The sequence below is a fragment of the Cottoperca gobio genome, chromosome 7, assembly GCF_900634415.1.
Source record: "Cottoperca gobio chromosome 7, fCotGob3.1, whole genome shotgun sequence".
Taxonomy (NCBI): Eukaryota; Metazoa; Chordata; class Actinopteri; order Perciformes; family Bovichtidae; genus Cottoperca; species Cottoperca gobio.
Window position 1 is genome coordinate 5,685,851 of NC_041361.1, and position 20,870 is coordinate 5,706,720.

At 41.5% G+C, this 20,870-nt stretch overlaps 4 protein-coding genes across 12 annotated transcripts in view; 2 read left to right on the forward strand and 2 right to left on the reverse strand.

Annotated features, from left to right (window-relative positions):
* Window positions 1-1,992: 1,992 nt before the first annotated feature.
* cnbpa (CCHC-type zinc finger, nucleic acid binding protein a) lies at window positions 1,993-6,218 on the forward strand. Of its 2 annotated transcripts, none has more exons than XM_029435031.1 (5): window positions 1,993-2,129; window positions 4,251-4,359; window positions 4,629-4,694; window positions 4,910-5,108; window positions 5,240-6,218. In XM_029435031.1, the coding sequence occupies exons 2-5, from the start codon at window positions 4,254-4,256 to the stop codon at window positions 5,355-5,357; spliced, it is 489 nt and encodes a 162-aa protein (XP_029290891.1). In that variant the 5' UTR covers window positions 1,993-2,129; window positions 4,251-4,253; the 3' UTR covers window positions 5,358-6,218. The 2 variants fall into 2 exon arrangements, with proteins under 2 accessions (XP_029290891.1, XP_029290892.1); XM_029435032.1 differs by having other exon boundaries at window positions 5,276-6,218.
* Window positions 6,219-7,169: 951 nt separating this feature from the next.
* LOC115011326 (haloacid dehalogenase-like hydrolase domain-containing 5) lies at window positions 7,170-10,097 on the forward strand. The gene is made up of 8 exons (XM_029436449.1): window positions 7,170-7,289; window positions 7,983-8,186; window positions 8,293-8,405; window positions 8,506-8,599; window positions 8,703-8,736; window positions 8,849-9,023; window positions 9,108-9,296; window positions 9,698-10,097. Exons 1-8 carry the CDS (start codon window positions 7,170-7,172, stop codon window positions 10,095-10,097), a joined length of 1,329 nt encoding a protein of 442 aa, XP_029292309.1.
* A 1,271-nt stretch (window positions 10,098-11,368) lies between these two features.
* gp9 (glycoprotein IX platelet) lies at window positions 11,369-12,669 on the reverse strand. Its single transcript, XM_029436450.1, has 2 exons — window positions 12,496-12,669; window positions 11,369-12,187 (listed from the first exon to the last, which is right to left on the reverse strand). The coding sequence occupies exons 1-2, from the start codon at window positions 12,542-12,544 to the stop codon at window positions 11,469-11,471; spliced, it is 768 nt and encodes a 255-aa protein (XP_029292310.1). The 5' UTR covers window positions 12,545-12,669; the 3' UTR covers window positions 11,369-11,468.
* Window positions 12,670-13,399: 730 nt separating this feature from the next.
* Window positions 13,400-20,870, reverse strand: part of iqsec1a (IQ motif and Sec7 domain ArfGEF 1a) — an 81,197-nt gene continuing 73,726 nt past the window's right edge. For 7 of the 8 annotated variants that reach the window (XM_029436441.1, XM_029436440.1, XM_029436439.1 and 4 more), the window contains 4 exons: window positions 20,686-20,847; window positions 20,154-20,330; window positions 18,440-18,489; window positions 13,400-17,139 (listed from right to left, as the gene is read on the reverse strand). In XM_029436441.1, the coding sequence (XP_029292301.1) occupies window positions 16,609-17,139; window positions 18,440-18,489; window positions 20,154-20,330; window positions 20,686-20,847 (920 nt within the window). In that variant the 3' untranslated portion in view covers window positions 13,400-16,608. The remainder of the gene's footprint in view (window positions 17,140-18,439; window positions 18,490-20,153; window positions 20,331-20,685; window positions 20,848-20,870) is intronic. The other variant, XM_029436447.1, reaches the window with a different exon arrangement.

Consider the following 20,870-nt stretch of genomic DNA (forward strand, 5'->3'; position numbering starts at 1 on the left):
CAGTGCAACATATCCGTGGAAAATATTTTGGAGCTTTCCTGACATATTTATGACAGTCATGTTACATTTGTATCTGGTCAAAAAGACATTTAAGAGTCAACTTGTAGTAAGGCTTGTAGTGTAGGCTACAGAAAAAGAATCAACCTATATTTAGGGTGAATGTTTTTTTAATTGACAGACATGCATCATTATTTAGTTCATATGATTTAAATGGTTTTAAACATCCAAACAGACTTAAAACAACATTTTCTGCTAGCAAACACAACACAAACACACCTTATTTTTTTTCTCAAAAGCGGGCCTGAAACAGTACAAGTGTGAAACCGTACCCTCTACACTCACCATGTGTTCATCCTCTCCTAGCATCCCGGTCTGGGTCCCCTGAGGTACCCTAATTACAGATGGCTCATAGGTCCTTTCAGCGAGATGGAGTTGACACCATCTGAGAATAAAACAGCTTCATCAACATCCTGGTCAATATGTCTTCTGGGATTCAGCATACATAGTTTCCATAAAGCAGCAGCAGACTCTTATTGCCAGAAATCCTAATCAGAAACTCATGTTGTATTTCAATTTTGCTTTTATGCTACCTACAATTTAGTCTACTTTTCTTACAGTGCCATTGTCTGACTGATGTTCTATCTAACAAATAACAGAAATGTCAAATACTGTTTCTGTGAAGATGAGGGCAGGGCTTTGTCATTGTGGAGCGTGTTAAGGTACTCCACCCCACATGCAACAGTACCACTGTATTTCAGGCAGCGTGGGATATTATGGCGAAACATCTCACAATCAATTAAAAAGTATGCACCACCGGTTGTGATATTTTCCCCTGCTTTGTGTTTAAGGTTGTGAGCTGCATAATTAAGACCACATGATATAATACATGCAATCTCAAAGCTTTACAATGAAAACCACCTTAATACTGAGATGAATGCATCTCTCCCACTTATTGATCTGCCTGAGCACTCAGCTTGCAGCTCCCATGGATTGTTGTCTCTTATCAGCCCACTTGTATTCAAAATATGATGCAATCAGGATTCCTTAAACAAGAAGGGTCTGCATCAGGGCTACGCAATAATAGTCTAAAACACATATACACAGTTAGATTGTGCTTACTATAAGTTGTTTTAGGCATATACACACTTTCTTTCAGTTTTTTTGTAAATTAGTTGAACTTTGGGGCATTGACAAACAAGCTAAGCAATCTATAAATGGTCATTTCAGGTGTTATTAATAAGCTAAAAAGATTCCATCACAGTGTTTTAAACATACCTCCCATTCATCAATTCATTATTCATAAGCAGGCTGTTCTCTTCGCCAGTGATTTGGGCATTATAATTGACAACAAATCTAAATAAAGATTTTGCTTGATTGCACAGAGTCAAATATTCTGATATACTTTAGTCTGTTTCTCACCCACTTCAAATTTCAATTAACATTTCCATCTACCTGGTAGTGTTTATTTAGAACAACTCTACACTGGTTATTGCACAAATTCAGTGAGACATGTTTAGGTACTGTCTTTGATTTAACTAAAAAAAACTGTAGATGTATCAAACAAGTTAGCTGAGAGGGGTTACAGGAGAGATGACAGAGGCCACTGTCAGCCCTAGCACATGGTATATGATCACATTTCAAGTTTCCTTCCTTTCCTTCCTTTCCTTTCCTTTCACTGTGAACAATGCATTTTTTATATACTGTATCTATCATTATTATTATTATCGTTATCATTATTATTATTATTATTAGTAGTAGCAGTAGTAGTAGTAGTAGTAGTAGTAGTAGTAGTAGTAGTAGTAGTAGTAGTAGTAATGCAAGTTGTAGTATATTAGTATAAGTATATTGCTATTAATAAGGATATAACATTTCCTAATGTTTTAAGAAGTGGGAAAAATAAGGCCAGTCAGTTTAGGGAAAGGGGACCATTCTCTCTCCGTGATTGGCTAATTCATAGAGGTGGTATCTAGTTTTGCTCGTGTTTGATTGGTTGCTTGTAGAGTATGTGACCAATGACCGTGCAGGTTTTTTACTGAATACTGTGAATGACAATTCAGGAACTCCTGTTCGCACCGCATGTAGCGCAAAGAAGGAGCCGTAAACACTGACAGAGCTAGGTAGCCATCGAGGTAAGCAATAAAATGGATTTAATCATCATGTATGATATATGTGTAAACCCTAAAAACGATACCGAGTTAAAACTGATAACAGCGAGAAAATTGGACGTTTAGCCGGTTTTCTTTTGTTAAAACGCACGGGTTTTGTTTGGTCTCACTAACTGAGCATCGGGTTCTCCGTCCGGCCTGCTAACGTTAGCTCGTCACAACGACTTTGGTGTGTGCGCCTTGCGCGGGAAATTGTTTTATATGGTGTAATTACTTGAATACCCGTCAGAAACGATCTACGGTAACCCTTTATCACAATAGGTGTCGAGTCAATACTTTCTTACTAGAGAAAGAAGCTCGATCGTCGACTGAATCGTGCTTCTTAGTCGTGATCGTGAGGTGCTGTGTGCTAACATGTGCTAGCCAGCCGCACCACTGTCTCGCGAGTAACGGTAAAGTCAACGTGACCAGGCCAACGTTAGCGTAGCTTCAACCTTTGGCATTTGATTCTGTTTCAGCCCAGAATCACGCATACGTCCATGACAAATATACTTCGTGGAGTCTTTAAAAATGAGTCGGGGTATCTTTACTCTTTATTAGCCTTTTGAGCTTGCTATTTTAGCAGATGTACATCATAACACGATGTGATGGGACTGCCCTCTGGTGCAAGCTTTCCAATTTAGCATACAACCCACGGCATGCTTTCATAGCCATTGCTGTAACGTTAGCAGACGGTGCCGTGTAGCACCATGTTGGTCACAAAGAAATTGAAAATGAAAATAATCTGAACTCGGGCTGCCTGTACTCCTGTGGAAATGAGCTCCTAAGTAGCTACTGGAGAAATATTATTTTAGTGAAACCGTATTATGTAAGCCATAAATTGAGGCCCGGTGGGCACTTGGGTGACCATTCTACAAATTAAGAGCAACAAGTCAGCCTTTTGCGATCTTTAACAAATGTAATTTAAATCAAACTGGCTCGTTTTCTTACCCTACATCGTCTTTTTGGATATTTATTAGGAAGAGCTTGATAACTCATTAACTCACATTCTTCCCGACTTGATGTCTTTAGCTCAGTCAGCAAACAGACGTTTGGCCAATGGCGATCACAACATGATTCCACTGAGGAATTCGTGTAAGTTAGCTTAGTAGTTAACTTAGTTGTAGTCTGAGAGGCCAATTAAGATAGACAACGCAGCTGAAGAATGTACTTTACCCCTTAGTTTGATCGTAGATTAGATCCCTGTTGTAGTCAGACTCCTGCAGTAACTGCTGTGTAAATTGCTTAAAATTATGTGACTCAGACACGAGGAATTGTGCTAAAAAATCATTGTAATCTTAAACTACAATTTCTTAAATGGTATGCATGACATACTTTGACATCTCTACTCAAAACCCTGCACCAGCACTGTAATTTAATTATATCCATGATCAGCACCATGTGTGTATCAGCTGCATGCCTAAAACATCCCATCCTCAGCAACAGCTGTTCATTTTTAGTTTTGAGCCATGTAAACAGCTGCATTGGTTAAAACTAAACAATTATTGATCAACAGGCTTTCACACAGTATTTGACAAATGACCAAATACGTGTGTTGTAAAGCTAAAGCACATTGTGTCAGTCTAAACAGATTTAGCCAAATGACAAGAATAATGTGCTATGTTAGTGGTTTTAGGGTGTAAAAGCATACTAATCTGCTTAATGGTACAACAAGAGGTCACTTTCTAAGCTTCATTGAGGCAAAAAGTAGAAAAATGAAAACATTATAAACTGGCATATATATATATATATATATATATATATATATATATATATATATATATATATATATATATATATATATATATATCCCCTTCACAATTAGTCTTTGAAAGGTATGATTTCTAATGTGCAGATGCATAACTGGGTATCACAGCATTGGACATTTCTTAGTGGAACATCGTGCATATCAGGATAATATCCACAGTCCCTGTTGAAAATAATTGTCCTACTTTTGTGCATTTGGTGTAAAAGCCCGGTAAGATGGCTGAAAATCGCAGCTAAAACGTGCCCAGTGTAGAAAGTGTGTGTAAATTCAACAGTGCCTGTAAATATTGCATTTTAAACTCAATTTTGTTTACTTCTACGTGTCATGTTTTTGTTTAGGAAATGGAGACCAGTGAGTGCTATCAATGTGGCCGTTCTGGGCATTGGGCCAAGCATTGTCCAAGTGGTCCAAGTGGTCGACGTGGCAGGGGTCGGGGACGAGTCAAGGGTACTATCTACTATTCAGACCACACCCACTATATGATATTTATTATAATGTCCTGGCTTGCAGAGTTGTAGAGGGTTTTTTTTCTTCCACTAGGCTTAATGCATGTCTGCAGTCGCTGTAGTGTTGGTTTACTGATCGGTCATATTAACATGGAACATATTAATTATAGGAGAAATACTTGTCTTCCTGTCATCTTTACAAACCAATATGTCTTTCATTAAAGAGGTGTTTTGTCTTTCATTAAAGAGGTGTTTTGTCTTTCATTAAAGAGGTGTTCTGTTTTCGGTGTGGAGACCAAGGACACATGGCCAGGGACTGCGACCAAACTGAGGATGGTGTGCATTGCTGTTCTAAATTCTTCCATTTCAGTTCTAGTTAGTTGGTGTGAAGTGGTGTTTTCTTACACCACAATTACAGAAGTAAATATTATTTTGATTTCAATGGTACACATAACAGTATAGTATACATACGATTAAACATATACAACCAACCTTTTCTTGAAACTGTCATACATTTTTTGACAAACTTATGTGGGTATTTTTCTGTTCAGCGTGCTATAACTGCCACAGGAGTGGCCACATTTCCCGGGACTGCAAGGAGCCCAAAAAGGAGAGGGAGCAGCTCTGCTACAACTGCAACAAACCCGGCCACATGGCTCGCGACTGTGATCATGCCAACGATCAGAAGTGCTACTCCTGCGGCGGGTTTGGTCACATCCAGAAACTTTGCGATAAGGTGAAATGTTACAGGTGAGTTGTTCTCCTTATTCTTTTTTTTAAGTTCTGTTTTTAATTTTATTTCTTACGTCCACTTTCAAATAAGTTTACCTTTTTTTTTGTTGCGCTAAAATCAAGAAACTAACAATTTTTGTCACTTCTAGGTGTGGCGATATTGGCCACGTTGCTGTGCATTGCAGTAAAGCCAGCGAGACTAACTGCTACAACTGCGGAAAGGCGGGCCACCTGGCAAAAGATTGCACCATTGAAGGCAGCGCATAATCAGTGCCCTCTGTTGCCCCTCCTTTTTTCAGATTGATGGTTGGTTGTATTATTTTCTCTGAATCCTCTTCACTGGCCAAAGCTTGGCTAACGGAGGCTAGTCCCAGGCCAGTGAGCCTCTCGACATGTAATACAATGAAAGGGGTGAAAAAAAATCTTTCTGCATTCAATACAAAAATGTTTTAGTTTGGTAGCGGTGTTATGTATAATGCTTTGTTAAAGAACCCCCTTTCCAAGCCACTGGTTATCAGAGATGAATAAATGGGACTAAACATATGGGAATCTATAGGACCTTTTGAGCTTGTGGAAGTGAGCCTCAGTAAAACGAGATAGAAGGGAATAAATGGAAACCGAACTTCCATGTATGGTTATTTTGGTTTGTTTTAGTGGGATTTGAGTTGGCCAAGAGAGTATGACATGGAAACCGTTCATAACATGATGCATTTCAGCCCTACAAGCAGCTAAGTGGGTGATAACAAACTACATGTTATATTGCTACGATATAAAAAATTTGGAGGTATTAAAAGAAACACGTTCTTTTATAGAAATCTGTTTACAATTTAAATATCACTTGGTAGACCAAGTTAGACTTTTCCTTTTATGGCTTTGGAATTTTTTTTTTTTTTTTACCTTGGCAAAATTTAACATCATGAAGTTGTCAGAACAGAATTAGGAGTTATTTGGGAATGAAAAATGTTTTCACAGAAATCAAAATGTTATTTTTGTACAATATCACTTAGACTACTGTATAAATACCATTTGCTTGTACTCAGTTTTTAAGTCGGAAGGAAAGTGCAACTGAAGTCCTAGAAAATAGAAATGTAATTTTAAACTATCAATAAAGCTGGAGGAGCACGGGGAGGACCTGTCTGGTGTCGTTTCTTGTTTTAAAAATAAAAAGGCATGACAGATTTTTAGTTATCGAATGATCTGTCTGTAGTTGTACAGTGAAGTCAATACTGCTTAAAGTGCAACAATGTCTTTACAGAGGGTTAAATGCAACATATGCTATACACACACATCCTGTTCTGAGTTTACTGGTACACAAAGCAGACCTTTTCTTTAATCTAGACATTGTGTCTTCTTGTAATGGTGTGGTCTGTCCTTTTGTTACTGTGCCCTAATGGCAAAGCATCTGCACCATTAGACTCCTACAATACAACCACATGTGTCCTAAACTATGTATCAAGTAGGAGCTTTTATCTACAGAGCCTGTTGGGTGAGACTATAAAGGGGATTCTGGTGTCTCGAGTCACATTTCTTCTGGTTCTCTGCAGCAAATTTAGCTCCCTGAGGCACATTGATGGATACTGCAGCACGTGACCACACGCATGTGCTTCTGTGCCCGAATGGTAAAAAAAAAACCGGGGAGTGAAATGGAGAATTAAATCTTTTACGGTTCAGCTATATCCATGATGTGTGTGAACAAAGAGACTCACCATGAAATATAGATTCATAAGAAACACTAGTGATCAATGAGCTCGTGCGTTTCTGCACCGCTCCCGTCATTCAGCGAGGTGTTTGTGCGTGGAAGGAGAAACAGAAAGCTCCACCTCGGTGTCTAAAATGGCAGCGGGGGTTGCAGTGCAGATGCAGCAGCAGCCCGACATCTCCTTCCGGCAGAGATGCAGCAAGAGACCCTCCTATTCCTCATATGTCGTCATCCGGTCTCGCCCAGTCAAATCACAGGCGAGGAAAAAAAACAAGCCGATCAGCCAGCGCGGCCGGAACAAGCCGGCTTTCGTTTCATGCGGGGTCGCTTATCATTATACATTTTGTTTCTCTTTTTAAACCCGGTGATAAACAAAGGAGATGAGGGGACTCCTGTCGTTTTACCGGGGCGCGTGCACCCTGAGTAACCGTCAAGCCAGACGAAAAGCTGGGATTGTCGGTTCTCGGTGCGGGTTTTGCGGAACTCAGTCTAACAGCAAGGTACGGTGCGAGCTGTTGCTGCGGCTCAGACAAACACTTACGTTTGTCTTGAGTTTGTTTCTGATCTTTTTTGTTAACAGTGTATCAGATCGACTTTCTCAGATGTGCTGGAACAACAGGGGGATCTGCCATCAGGGATAACAACAGATGTAGCTCACTGTGGTTTCACTACTGTGTTCCCAGTTTGTGTTTTTTCAGTCCCCGTAACACGCAAACACATTGAGGGGGGGGGGAAAGGATCTTTGACATATCTGTTTGGATAGCTTTAAGATTGTTTGTAATATGCTAACAATGTAACCAAATACCCCTGTGTACTGCTGTGTCACCATGGGGTTCCCACTATGGATCCTCTGTGCACTGCATGTTGCCAAGATAATAAAGGGCCCATTTCATGTCCTACTCTATTCAGCCCTGTCACTAAGATGTTATTAGAAACAATATCCACAGGGATTATAGCCTGCATACAACAAAGTCAATTTAAATAATTGAACATGACAATGTATGTAGAAAAGAAGCCTTTGACATTTAGTGCAGGGTTACAATTATTCCTGTTTGCCTTCCTTTCATTATCAGCCACATTAAAGTCTGTTACGCAATTAATGAGTCACCTGTCAACCTTCTTTATACACATTATGTTGCGATTCTTATGTGTGGTTTTTTTAATGAGCTCTTTTTTGTCCTTCCCTTCTCCAGCCACAGCCAAACTTTGGACTGTTGTTTGACATTGATGGCGTGCTTGTTCGGGGAAGGATGCCAATCCCTGCTGCAAAAAAGGCTTTTGAGAAGTTGGTCGACTCTCAGGGACAATTTGTGGTGCCAGTTGTTTTTGTCACAAATGCAGGGAATTGCCTCAGACAAACAAAGGCAGACCAGCTCGCTCACATCCTGGGAGTACCTGTGAGTCATCAGAGTGTTGAGAGAAGTGACTACACCAAACATCTTCTTTGTTATTAATCTGGTGTCCCCTATCACCTCTGCCATTAACCTTTCCTCTTATTTACAGATTACACAAGATCAGGTCATCATGTCGCATAGTCCCCTGAGGATGTTTAGGAAGTTCCATGACAAGTGTGTGCTGGTGTCCGGACAGGGACCAGTCCTGGAAATTGCTAAAAAGTATCCTGGAATCTTGCTCTGTTATGTTTTCTGTGTGCGATCCGTTTAAATGTAGGTTTGCATATTACTCGTCATTTGTCCTTAACAACCCTGTCTTTAGTGTGGGCTTTAATAATGTCATCAGTGTTGATATGCTGAGGGAATCATTCCCATTGATGGACATGGTGGATCACAACAGGAGACCCAAACTGCCGGTGAGATATAGGAATGTGGTGCAGAAATGACATGTCGATCACATCACACTGTTCTTCAGTCGCATACACCAGCACATGTTTAGCTTCTCTTCTTTCATTACAGTCCAATACTGTTGGCAACCTTCCCATGGTTGAAGGTGAGACCATGTACCTGTTATCAGCTGTCAATCATTCGCACCTGCTTTTTCAGATCCTTGATATTAATTCCATCACAGAGATCTTATGTTTATCTTTTATTCCCACACGCAGCCGTGGTTCTGTTCGGGGAGCCGATTCGATGGGAGACCAACCTGCAGCTGATCATTGACATTTTGTTGACCAAAGGTAACCTCGGCAGTGTTCACCAAACCCAAAAGATGCCTCACCTCCCCCTGCTGGCCTGCAACATGGACCTCATGTGGATGGCTGAGGCCCATTCTCCACGGTAACTAGTGCCGTCGCAGAACATTTAAAAGAGTCGGCAACGAAACCCTGTTAACCCTGTTTTCTGTGATCCCATCTGACTCAGGTTCGGCCATGGGACATTTCTGGTGTGCCTGGAGAACATTTATAAGAAGATAACGGGTAAAGACTTGAAGTATGACGCGCTCATGGGAAAACCCAGTGAGATGACCTACCACTTTGCAGAGTACCTCATCAGAAGCCAGGCCATGCAGAGGCAATGGAAACTCCCCGTCACTTCCCTTTACGCTATAGGGTAAGACAACAAGACTATTCCATGTATTACAAATGTATTTAATCAGAATTCACTTCGGAGACGATGCACATTGCATTGCACTGTGCTCACATTTCTTACTTAGGTTTGCAACTTTAGCCAAACTGAAAGGCTGAGGCGTCAAAAATCACAGGAAAATACAGAACTCATTTCTTTCAACTGGCCGCGAGCGTGTTCGTGAACATATCGCACCCTCCTTTCAAAACTTCCACATTTCACTTCAACTTTTTAATCACGCTTGTTGCTGTCGTGTTGTTACAGCGATTGCTTTGATTTCCCTTTCGCCGGTGAAATAGCACAGAGCAGCAGAACGTTCTTGCACATGTCACTATCTAGGCTACTGCCTGAGGCGCTGAGTAATCTCTTCCCCTTTGCTCTCTTAGGGATAACCTAATGACTGACATCTATGGCGCCAACCTATACAGCCGCTACCTGGAGGAGAGAGTCGCCAGAAAGAACCCCAAAGCCGTCGTTGCTAAGATGGTCTCCGCCACAGGGTCCACCACTGCAGTGCCCCAGGAGGAGGAGAGCGACAATATGTGGGAGAGCGAGCTAGCGCTGCCCTCTGCCACTTCCTGTAAATCCATCCTAGTCTGCACAGGGGTCTACAACCCCAACGTAGAGGTGCCGTCTGACGCAAGTCACTGCATCAAAGAGACTGTGTTCCACGGGCACCGGGACTTCAGATTCGACCCCGCGCTGGTGGAGCCGGACCACATAGTGCAGGATGTGGCAGATGCTGTTGACCGCATCTTTGAGCTGGAGAAGTTTGTGCCTCAGTAGAGTTGAGCCAACAGGTGTTGTGTGATTTATGAAGGTCCTAGCATTACACTGGGTATACCAGGTAACACATAAACCTGTAGGAGCCTAACACTGGGGACTTTTACCACTCGACAGGGCATCGATAAAAATATGGGTCGTCTTTGAGAAAAACTTTAGATGAAATTAATCATGTAACTGTTACCGTCAACCGCTCTTTTGTATTGTTTTTGCCATTTGTCTTTAATTACCTGTTTTTCATTAAGAAACTGCCTTATTTGACCCCCCCCCCCCCCCCCAAAGTATTTTTTTTTAGATTATAGTAATGTTTTGGTAATTGCAGATCCAATCCTGAAATCATCCTATATTTATTACAAGAATTGATCAGTGTTTTTAAGAAGCATATTCAGATAACGGTTGACCTTTTATTCTCAAGGGGAATTTCTATTGTTGCATTTTTAGTCATTTATTTCCCCATTTATCCTGGAAAATCTATGCATGGACATGAGAGTAATACGTGTACTGTAAAAATAAGTGTTTGTTGTGCAGTATTGTCCTGTACTAGTACCGTCTGTCTGTAGCCTGTCTAGTTGTGAGACCAGTATTTGCACAGATCAGAGACTTTTATATTTGTTAAATGTTACCATACCTTCCTGCCATAACCTGATCCTTGTAATGTAGAAATACTTTGTATGCTTTCAAATTGTAATTCCAGAAGCAAAATTTATCTGGACATTTATCTAAATACAAGTAAAAATGCCAATCAAAAAACTTTTACTGCTCCATTTTTGATCACTTGTAGTATTTCACTCATTGTAAATACCTTAAGGTGAGAAAATATAATAGTTAAACATGCTTTGCAAACTGTATTTTTTTCAATCATAATCCACAATTAACCAGAAATGATCAATATATTGATCACGCTAATTGGGCACCTGTAACAGATGGTAAGTAGATTGATTTTATATCTAGTTGTGACCGCACACACGCACACACACACGTGCCACATACAACGTGCCACCTATCTTAGACTGAATGGTTTAGGCCCTCCCAATACACGGAAGGCAAAATAGTCCTTAACACTCTTACATTTTCTAATGGTAGCATATCAGATTTGATCATTTCTAATATATAGTATCAAATAATTTCTTGAGCCAGTGTACGTAAAACACTTTTTTATTATTCACCATGCATTTATCTGGTGCTGTTCCTGCCTATATGAGTAGCAGTTCCCATAATAGCATTAGATTGCATAATAATCCGTTCCCTAGATGAAGTCTCAGGAGACATGGCTGTAACAGTTCAGCATTAAAAACAACTTTATTGCAACAAACAAAAGAATCTGTTGTGCTGCCCTCCACTCTATTGTTGAGTAATTCCACTGTATTAAGTCCCTCAGGTAGCCTTTATCTTTATATTGTGCTTCTTGTGCAGCACATCCAGTACCTGTGGCAGTAACTCCATGTTTATAAGTGGCTCTTTTTGAACGTCTGCGATGGTGAGAGAATCCGCGCTGACCTCTGACTGTGCGGTGTGCAGCCTCCTCCTGTGTTTGGGCTTCAGTGAGCGCAAAGAGTCGCTCTCGAATCCCGAATGTCTCTCGTGTATGTACAGAGTGAAGGTGGCCGTTTTGGCCAGTCTCAAGCTCCACAGAAGCAGGACGATGAGGCAGCTTAGCATCACTCCCATCACCGTGTCATAAGTCCCTTCAGTACAGACAGCCAGGGAACAGGAAGAAAAGTAGTCCTCGCTGAGTTCAGTGATGGCTCTCTGTGCCACAGAGCTTGGACTGGCACAGACGGGCTCTTTGGAGACAACAGCCCTGTTCCTCAGCAACCAGCTCCTCAGGTATTGGATCCTGCAGTCACAGTGGAAGGGGTTCCCAGATAGTGAGACCTTTTTCAGACCAACAAGTCTGTCAAAAAAGCCTGGAGACACTGAGGTGAGCAGGTTGTCCTGCACATAGAGCTCTGTGGTGTCGGAGGGCAGATGAGGCAGCTGCATGAGGTTTAAAGAGCTGCAGTTGACCTGCAGACCTGCAGGCAGGAGGGCTGAACATAGGCAGGGTTGACCAGTAATGTGTGCGCTTGATGTGGCCCAGGCAAGGAAGCATCCTGCAGGATCAGGAAAAATGTTATTTTAATATTAGCACTGTAACTTCCAGTTTGCATAATAATGTGAGCAGGGAGGATACGTGTAGTGTTCATAAAGCTGTGTATTAGGACAAGACTAACATTAAGCAACACATATAAACCATCCATCTTCAGATTCTTGATTTAATTGTTTTTGCCAAAAGTGAGTACATCTGAGGTGAATATTAAATATCTCTATGCATCACCAAGCTGCGTTAAAGAGATATAGCCACATGACAAAGTGAAAGTTAAATCTTAAAGAAAAATATAATTAAAAAAAGAATACAAACCTTTTAAAGTCAAACCAACTTGGAAGTTGACTCTTGTGGTGCCAGTCATCCTTAAAATGTAATTATATGGTCATTGTTTTAGTCCAATGTTGGAGCTTAAGCGTTCTCTTGAACTCAAGGAATTCCTGTTTTGTAAGTGAAGAATCGCACACCCAATACAGAGCTACGTCAGTGTGAGACACGCACCAATAACACTGCACGGTTATGCCGCATTCAACATGGAGGAAACCCATCTGCTTAGAGGAGATTAGAGTTTATCTATTGAACACAGTGGCGGAGGCTATCTGAAGCTCTCCCACACCGTGTTTATTACTCACATCCACTGCAGTGATGAGGGCTAAGGGATACTTTACTCCAAAAATACAGCTGGGAGTATGTACAGCTTTATGTGAATTTAAAAGTACATGAGATATTTTTGAAAGGTAAATAGTAAATGAGATTGAGGCCAAAGAGCAAATGTTTCTTAAAGGAAGTCCTGAGCTGCGAAGCAGAAAAAGGACATATAACCAAGAATATCTACAATGTCACACTTCCACCGCTTCAGAGAAGGGGTTTATAGCTGAGAGGTACGAGTGTGAACGATCACTCTCACTGGATGATCCTATGAGGAACTGTGCAGTAGGTACACCTTTCACCAATAGATGGTGTAATGGCACAGATTTTCCTTTTCATTTTATAGCACTTTAATGTATGCCCTCTAGTGGAAATGCTGCAACACTTAGTAATGGAAAGTAATGCTGGAGCCTGGAAATGGAAGATATGGGAGCCTAAAGATAAGGCACTAATGCGAAATGCATTAAAAGATTTCTTTTTCTAAATGTAATTTTACTTTGATGAGTAACAATAAGATAAGATAAAGTATTGTGTACTTTACATACACTGGGGAGCAAAAACAACACATGCGTACCATAAGTCATATTCGTTTATTTTGCGTTCTCAACATTGTCACAGTTGAAGTTTTACAATAACTGGGGTCTTACTGACTCACTACTCACTGTACAAACAGAATGCACATATAAATGAGGCCATTCTTGTCTTTTTTTTATTTTTTTTTAATGCGTCTCACGTCAGACTGAACAGCTTGCAGCAGGATGTGTGTATTTTTGTCTGTGTGTAGGTGTGTGTGTGGGGGGGGGGGGGGTTGCATGTATGAAAAGAGAGCTGGATGTTAATGGAAGCAAACTTTCTAACAGTCTGTTTTTGATTTCTACAGCAAATGTCAGTTCACAACAGCTGGAGGCAGAAACAATCGATATGTTGATATATCACCCCTCTAATCCATCTATGAGGCGACGTGTATACATCTGGATCTTAACTGCAGATATCAGACTAGAGTACTGATCATATACACATTATATACAGCTCATTTATTCCCCATCTTGGTCCCTTTACAGCTTCATTCAAGATAAACCATCCTTACAAGCAGTTCATCTGTTTGCACACCAGAATCCCATATTTACACGATGAAAGCCCTCAGCGACAGAAGTGCAATGTTCTTTGTTTGTAATTTACACAATGGCTTTGTTGATGAAATGCATGCTGAGCTTCGATAACTACCAGCCTAACATGGAGCAACAAGAACACGTCAGCATCAAGAAATTCCAAATCAAAACCAAAATGTATAGGCTGAGTTCTCCCCCCTCCCCCCCCCCCTCCCTATCAGCTCACAGTGAATAGGACACATGATGATCCATGCAGTGCATTGTTGGGGTACTTTCTCACAAAGAATGACATTTAAAGCACTACAACACACACCAAAAATAAAACAGATTCCTCGGTTGGTTGTTTTTTGTTTTTTTACATCATCCCAAGATTTCAGAATAGCAAAAAAATATGAAATCAATGGAAAGACACATTCAACTGATCATTAATGTCCCATAAGCGATATGTCTGTCATCTGAACTTGTTAATTCACATGAGGAGAAATGTGTGAGAATAAGCCTGACTTATGGCAATGGTTTTCTTTGTGAATGTTAAAATACATTTACAACCTGAATATTGGGACAAACTGTTTACTGTCACTAATTTACACACTAGAATAGACTCTTATTTGTAGAATGTAGAAAGTTATTCTTTACATATACCCAGTTCCTTTGTTCAGTTTGCATTTTGTATATCATAACTGCATTTCCTGAAAGAAATGAAAGTGTTCTTTCATATGTGCTTATCCAGCAAAATATTTCTGTTCAGCCCAAAGAGAAGCATATTCCTTTTATTAAAATATATACACACATTCCTCTTTCCACTGTGAACTGTGTAAGTAAGTATTTATATATTCTTAAATGAAAAAAGATATATATTTTTTTCACCTGAATCTTGTCCTGGACAACAAGATAACAGACTTCCACTCTTAGTACAAGTCTGCATTTTCTGAACATGATTGCACTTAAACTTGCTATGGTAACACTGATTTGTTATACAATGTGCAGAGGATAGCCTCACATTAATAACATTACATGCAAAAATCACTTACTAGACATTCCACTGAACTCCAAAGTCTGTACCTCTCATAAGACCACGAGGACAGCCACACATTAATTTACTGAGAAAGACTCTGACAGGGGTCAAAAACAAATATAAATAAATAATGACGCAACATGAAAAAAAAAAAAAAAAAAAAAAAAAAGAAAACGCACAAATTGGAGGGAAACCTTTCTTGTTGTTAATGTACAAAATCAGTAAAAAGATATTGCACATATGATAGAAAAAAGATGAAAAAAATACTTCACTATGTAGGAACTGATTTTATTCACTCACCAAACGTTGGCGAATAAAAAAAATATACTAAACAAGGCAAAAGAAGATTTCAAAAAGTGTTTCTGTTTTTGATTTGAGTCAAGAGAGCAGCTGTCGCATATTTTAAAAAAAGGCAACAGACTTTTACATGTTCAACGCGATCTGCCGGTCCTTTTTGTAACACTTGAACTGAGCCTCCTCGTGTATTTAAAATGTCTTTTCGCTCTTAATCTTCATTACTTTTTACAGTTTTGAGCAGCCACAGTATGAGGAGTAAACTGAGATTAAAACAACCAACCAGCCCAGTTTATCATTTGTGAGTTGACAGGAAAAGTCTGCTTTGAGGCTTCAGCTGTGACAGCACAGCGTTTTGAAGCCCATATGCAACAGCTGCCATTAAGAGGCTCCTTCTGATCCATTTCAAAGGCAAGAATTCCAGATAGATTATAGGCCGGACTGAATGGGAGTTCACTCCTTTCAGATCTACATCCTGTTACCACAGAGTCAGTATAATACTGATAAAATTCATTTTTGCTGATAATAATAATTGTAAGTATAATCTTACAAATTACTTTACGCACAATATACTGCACATGAAGTCTTGACTAAATAGATTATGCATTAATAATTGGCACATTTATTTATGAGAGCTAGGAGACAACACATATAGCTGTCATCTACAGTAAATACAGCACTAGAACTACAATGACTGAGACGGTCGACTCAGTTGTTTACCTGTCCTTTGATTTAAGTTAGTGTGAAAGGATTATATCTAGGTTCTTCACTACATGAGCTCTACAGGAGGCAACGACAAATTGCATTCATATGATGGTAGGATCTGAAAACCAAAGAGTTGAAAGTTGACTTCCGACAGGGCTGTGCACAAGAAATGATGCCATCTTTTCGACAGAGAAAAACAGTCAGCCATGTTCACGTCTCCGGTCGCCTTCCCTCCTGATTATGTGAAGGTAAGACAGGCTATTGAAAGAATGAAGCAGTGGGGAGCGGCTTGGTGAGAGAACACATTTTCTCGGCAGCCGGGCATGTGTGTTTGTGTGTGTGTGTGTGTGTGTGTTTGTGTGTGTGGAAAACATAGAGCATTTACATCCCTCCCCCCAGAAAAACCCTGACGGGGCCAAGCCCGTGATCAGGCAAACTTGTAAAGGCCCCTGGTGGAACGTTTGAGTCCGATTTCTATCCTGCATATTAGTTGGACCTGGAGGTGAAAAAGGTGACTGCGTGTGATTGCTTTCCATCACAGCAGCAGTAAAACACAGTGGACAGGCCATAGAGCTATGCTGTCAGTCCCTTTGGTGTAAGCAATTGTCCCTCCTTCATTAAGTTCCCTCCTCGCTTCTCCTCTCTGCGTGAGGAGCATCACACTACGGTGCTGATGCCACTGTGTTTAGGTTTGGGTCCGCCAGGTGCCGAACCCGCTTGCTGACTGTGGTGGAGAGGAGCATGCTGGGTGTGCGAGGCGTGATGGGAATGCTGGCTGTAATGGCTGTGCTGTGACTGGGGATGTTGGTTTGCATGTGAGGCGTAGCCCGGGTGCTGGTGGTACTGCGTGTGGGGAGGGGGGTGGTAGTGGTGGTGGTGGTGGTAAGGCGGCGGGTTCTGTGGGACTTGGCAGTACTGGGAATGGTGACCGTGGAGTTGCACTGTATGTGCTACCTGTGCTGTGTGGTGCAGGTTGGTGGGGTGGGGCTTGTGGGATATGAGAGTGGGTTGACCAGGTGCAGGGTTAGGGGAGTGGCTCTGGGATGACGGTTTGCCTCGCTTGCTGCCAAAGAGCGACCCAAGGATGGAAGTCGATGCTGAGTTAGGGATGGTAGGATGGCCGCGGGGTGCGCCCTCATGTGGCGTGGTGGCTCTCCGGCGTGTGTGCGGACTGCTAATGATGGACCCCTGCAGGCAGGAAGAAAAGGTAACAGCATGTCCGTCAGACAATGTGCAAGAGCTACTGCACAACAGCTACTAAACTACAGCCACAAGGCTTTCAGATAAACAAGTAGCAAAATGTTATAGGGCATGCAAATGAGAAACTAAAAATGTTTTCATGGTAGGCAGCAGCAACACTAGAAATATTTCAGCTTCAAGATGAAGGGAGCCTATTTTCAAAGGAGCTCTGCTGTGAAGGAGCTAACTGGCTTGAAACAGTAAATTTGGAACAAGAGTAATTACATAAATACCATTAGGAGCATAAATAATGACATTAACAAGGGTAGAAAAGACAACATTTCATCTTCATTGCAGTCAGTGTGCCAAACCCTTTAAGAGTCACACATGCAACTTGTTATAATAGTTTCCACATGCAGAGGATGTGACAGGCAAACTCAGCATCCGCACATTAGCATTCAACTAGAAGTCAGAAGGCAGGAGGAACTAAGCTCTGGTGTGCAGACTTCACAAAAGGCCTGGACACTTTTCCTCCCTTATCTGGGTCCAACACTGCTCACTATCCAGGTATGAATGCTCCTAGAACAAGCTTTTTACTTTGGGACATGCTTCATCTAAGACTGGAGAAAGACCACATGACGTCTTCGAAAGCAGAATGAAATTTTCAGGGTCCCAGACTTTAACTCAACCCATGAACTCATGGACACATGAAATGAGGGAAAGATGAATGAATGAAATCCACATCTTTTATAAGTCCGTGTGAAGCCCATCAGTAGACTTCTGACTATGAAGGCTACGTTCCTCCCTGAACCTTACAGCATTTAAGAGAAGTTGAGGATAAGGGGAAACGAAAGACCCGGCCAGTGAGAGGGGCTGCAGGAGATGTACAGTTTCCTAGTGTCTCACAGAGCTACCACCCTGCTACAGAGAAGAAGAACCAAATGAAAACCGCTTGGATGTGATTGAATGAAAGACAGAGACAGGCGACAAGGGGAGGGATCAGAGGAGGGATTAGTAGAGTCATGCTTGTTTGAATATAAAAAGGTGTATATTGGTCATATAACATGACCAAAACAGGAGATCCCTGGCTTCCAAAAAAAGGGGCAGGATCAGAGGCAGGCAACCCATGCATGCACACTAACTGAGGCAAGCAGGTTATAAGGCATCCCAGGAAGAAAAATAAATGATCCAAACAAATGGACTGAGTCTATGAAGCAAAGAAGGTGTAAGACCAAAAATAAATGGTGTGTTTTCACAGTGCACATCATCACATAGAGAGTAGCTTGGATACCAGCTGCTTCCAACTTACTTCCATATTGCTGTCTAGTGATCCTGCACTGCTGCGACGCCCCCGCTTGCCTGCCCGAGACATGCAATACCACAGATTAGAGATCGACAGCACTGCTACAGACGTTTAGGCCGCCCACCAGTCCCGAAGGGGGCAGTGCAGTGGATTGTGACTGTGAGTAAGGTCCAAATATGGGCGGGAAAGGGGGAAGCGCGTTCAGGGTGGTGGGGTGACAGGTGGTACTGTGGCTAACTGTATAGTGAAGTCACATCTTCAAAACAGGCTGAAAGCTAAAGCGGATTGGAAATTTCAGTATTTTAAGTTTTAAAAAGCCGCATTTCGAACTAGTTAAAATGTTTAATGCTTTTCTTTACATCTCAACAAATCTGGACTCATCAAGTTTAAGACCAAGAAAATGTCCACAGTGAAGTTTTAGCAAAAGATTGGAGGCTATTTCGAAAACACTCTTTCCAGATTTTTTTTTTTTACCTGATTAAATACGACAACTCGTTATTTTTTAATGTTGTCACAAGATGTAGATTCTTTTTAAGAGGTTGGTCAAGGTTGGCGAAAAGCCAGTCTCAGTGACAGTCACGAAGGAGGAGACACATCAAAAGCAATACAGTGGTTGTTGCACATGGGATGTACAGGCATATACAGGTCTGAGGGCGAACAGAGCACTTTTGCCGTCGTTAGGCACACTCAGCCAATGATACATGACCAATAATCACACATAAACAGGAAAATACCTGATGTGTATGGAAATAACACAGTAAATACACATGAAATGGGAGTATGGTAGGAAAGGAAAAAGAAAACACTCAACAAAAATGACCCCACTAACATGCCACATCCTGCGTCGAAAAACACAGGAGACGAGAGGGACTCCTTCACTGACTGACCTATCATTTCCCGTTGAGGTAGGGATCATTAGAACAAAGCGTTTCGTATTACCAACAGTGAGGCAGACCCCTGATTGGATTTCATTTTGTTATCAAGTTAATCACCCGATAACTTCACATAGCTGTTATCTGTAATGAATGAAATGCATTCTTGCTTCAAAGACAGAGCGGCTGTGCTACACACTGATATCCATGGGTGTGAAAATGACTGTTAACGCCAAGACTGAAGCTAAATCTTGATCTTGTTGCTGCTTAAAGAATGGTACACATCAGCACTGATTGGTTTGGTTCACAAATATACGCGAGAGGAAATGGCAAATGATGCTTGAATAAAACACAACGTGAGATTATCATGAAATGTCTTTGAATAAAACAAACGTAGTGCAAAAGTGCAAGGTTAAAAAAAAAAAGAAAGAGGAAGAAGTGACGATTAAAACATGAATGGAAATAAACCCATCCAGATGATCAGGGGGTGAGAACTGCCCGTCAATTTCATTCATCACTGAAAAGACAAATCTATAAAAACTGCATTTCTAAACAATCAACTTTTTTTCTCAGTTAGGTCTGTATTCAGTCTTTGAATGGCAAAAAAAAAGGCTCTAAAACAAAGTATTCTGAGGTTAAACATTGAAGGACACGCCGTTCAGCCCAAACTCTCCAATCATGAGCGAGTTTATATAGTGGATTTACTTTTAAAATCAACGTATGGTGCCGTCAAACAACATTTTGCTATTTCTATCCCCTTGACTTCATCATAGAGCGGTGAATGACGGAAGGAGAGTACTCTTCCATTAAAGTACCGGCTGGTAAAAACAAAGATGTTTTGGCTGTACCTGCATCGGAGAGGTCTCGCAGGGAGCTGCTGAGGGCGCTCCTCTTCAGGCCCTCACCCATGGCGTAGGTGTCATCCAGACTTGCGCGGTTCATGTTCCCGTTGCCGGCTTCCTTCTTCAGACCGGAGCTCTGCGACATGCTGGGCCTCACCACCCCCTTCTGCTTCTCTAGCTCAGCTGTGGAAAGGAGCCAAGGAAAGACTGAAGTAAGTGGCCGTGGTCAGGGAATGACTTTAGAACTTCTCTGTAATGCATTCAGCCACCTTTAGCCGTCTGAAACTCATGAACGTCCCACTATTGATCTACATCATTTTTACCGTCCTGTTCTTGTGTGTCGTGACACAATTGCTTTTTGAATGTCCAGAATAAAATAAAAAAATCCAGCTCTCTTTTCTGTCAGGCATCCTGTGAACTCTGTAAACATTCTCCCTCGTAAAGTGCCGTAGCTGAGTAATGAGGACCATGCCCCGTTTCTACTTCACACCGCCTGAGCTAGACAGAGTAACAGGGGGGGGGATGGGAGGCAACTCACACTCTATTCTGTATTTCTCCATTTCCTGGACCTCGGCAATGGACTCTCGTAGGTCGTCTGTGAACTTCTTGCGGTCTTGGGGGTTGGGCGCGTTGAAGTTGATGAGGACTTTGATGTCCGCACCTGGTATCGCTGATGTAAGTCTGATTCCATTTGGGTAATCTGGGGCAACGGCAAAGAGAGGG

Coding starts and splice junctions, on each gene's coding strand:
- cnbpa (XM_029435031.1), top strand. CDS start 4,254: ATGGAGACCAGTGAGTGCTATCAATGTGGCCGTTCTGGGCATTGGGCC. Junction 4,695..4,909: donor CTGCGACCAAACTGAGGATG/GTGTGCATTGCT, acceptor TTTTCTGTTCAG/CGTGCTATAACTGCCACAGG. Junction 5,109..5,239: donor GATAAGGTGAAATGTTACAG/GTGAGTTGTTCT, acceptor TGTCACTTCTAG/GTGTGGCGATATTGGCCACG.
- LOC115011326 (XM_029436449.1), top strand. CDS start 7,170: ATGAGGGGACTCCTGTCGTTTTACCGGGGCGCGTGCACCCTGAGTAAC. Junction 8,600..8,702: donor ACAGGAGACCCAAACTGCCG/GTGAGATATAGG, acceptor CTTTCATTACAG/TCCAATACTGTTGGCAACCT. Junction 8,737..8,848: donor CAACCTTCCCATGGTTGAAG/GTGAGACCATGT, acceptor TCCCACACGCAG/CCGTGGTTCTGTTCGGGGAG.
- gp9 (XM_029436450.1), bottom strand. CDS start 12,544: ATGACTGGCACCACAAGAGTCAACTTCCAAGTTGGTTTGACTTTAAAA. Junction 12,188..12,495: donor AGTTGGTTTGACTTTAAAAG/GTTTGTATTCTT, acceptor CTGATCCTGCAG/GATGCTTCCTTGCCTGGGCC.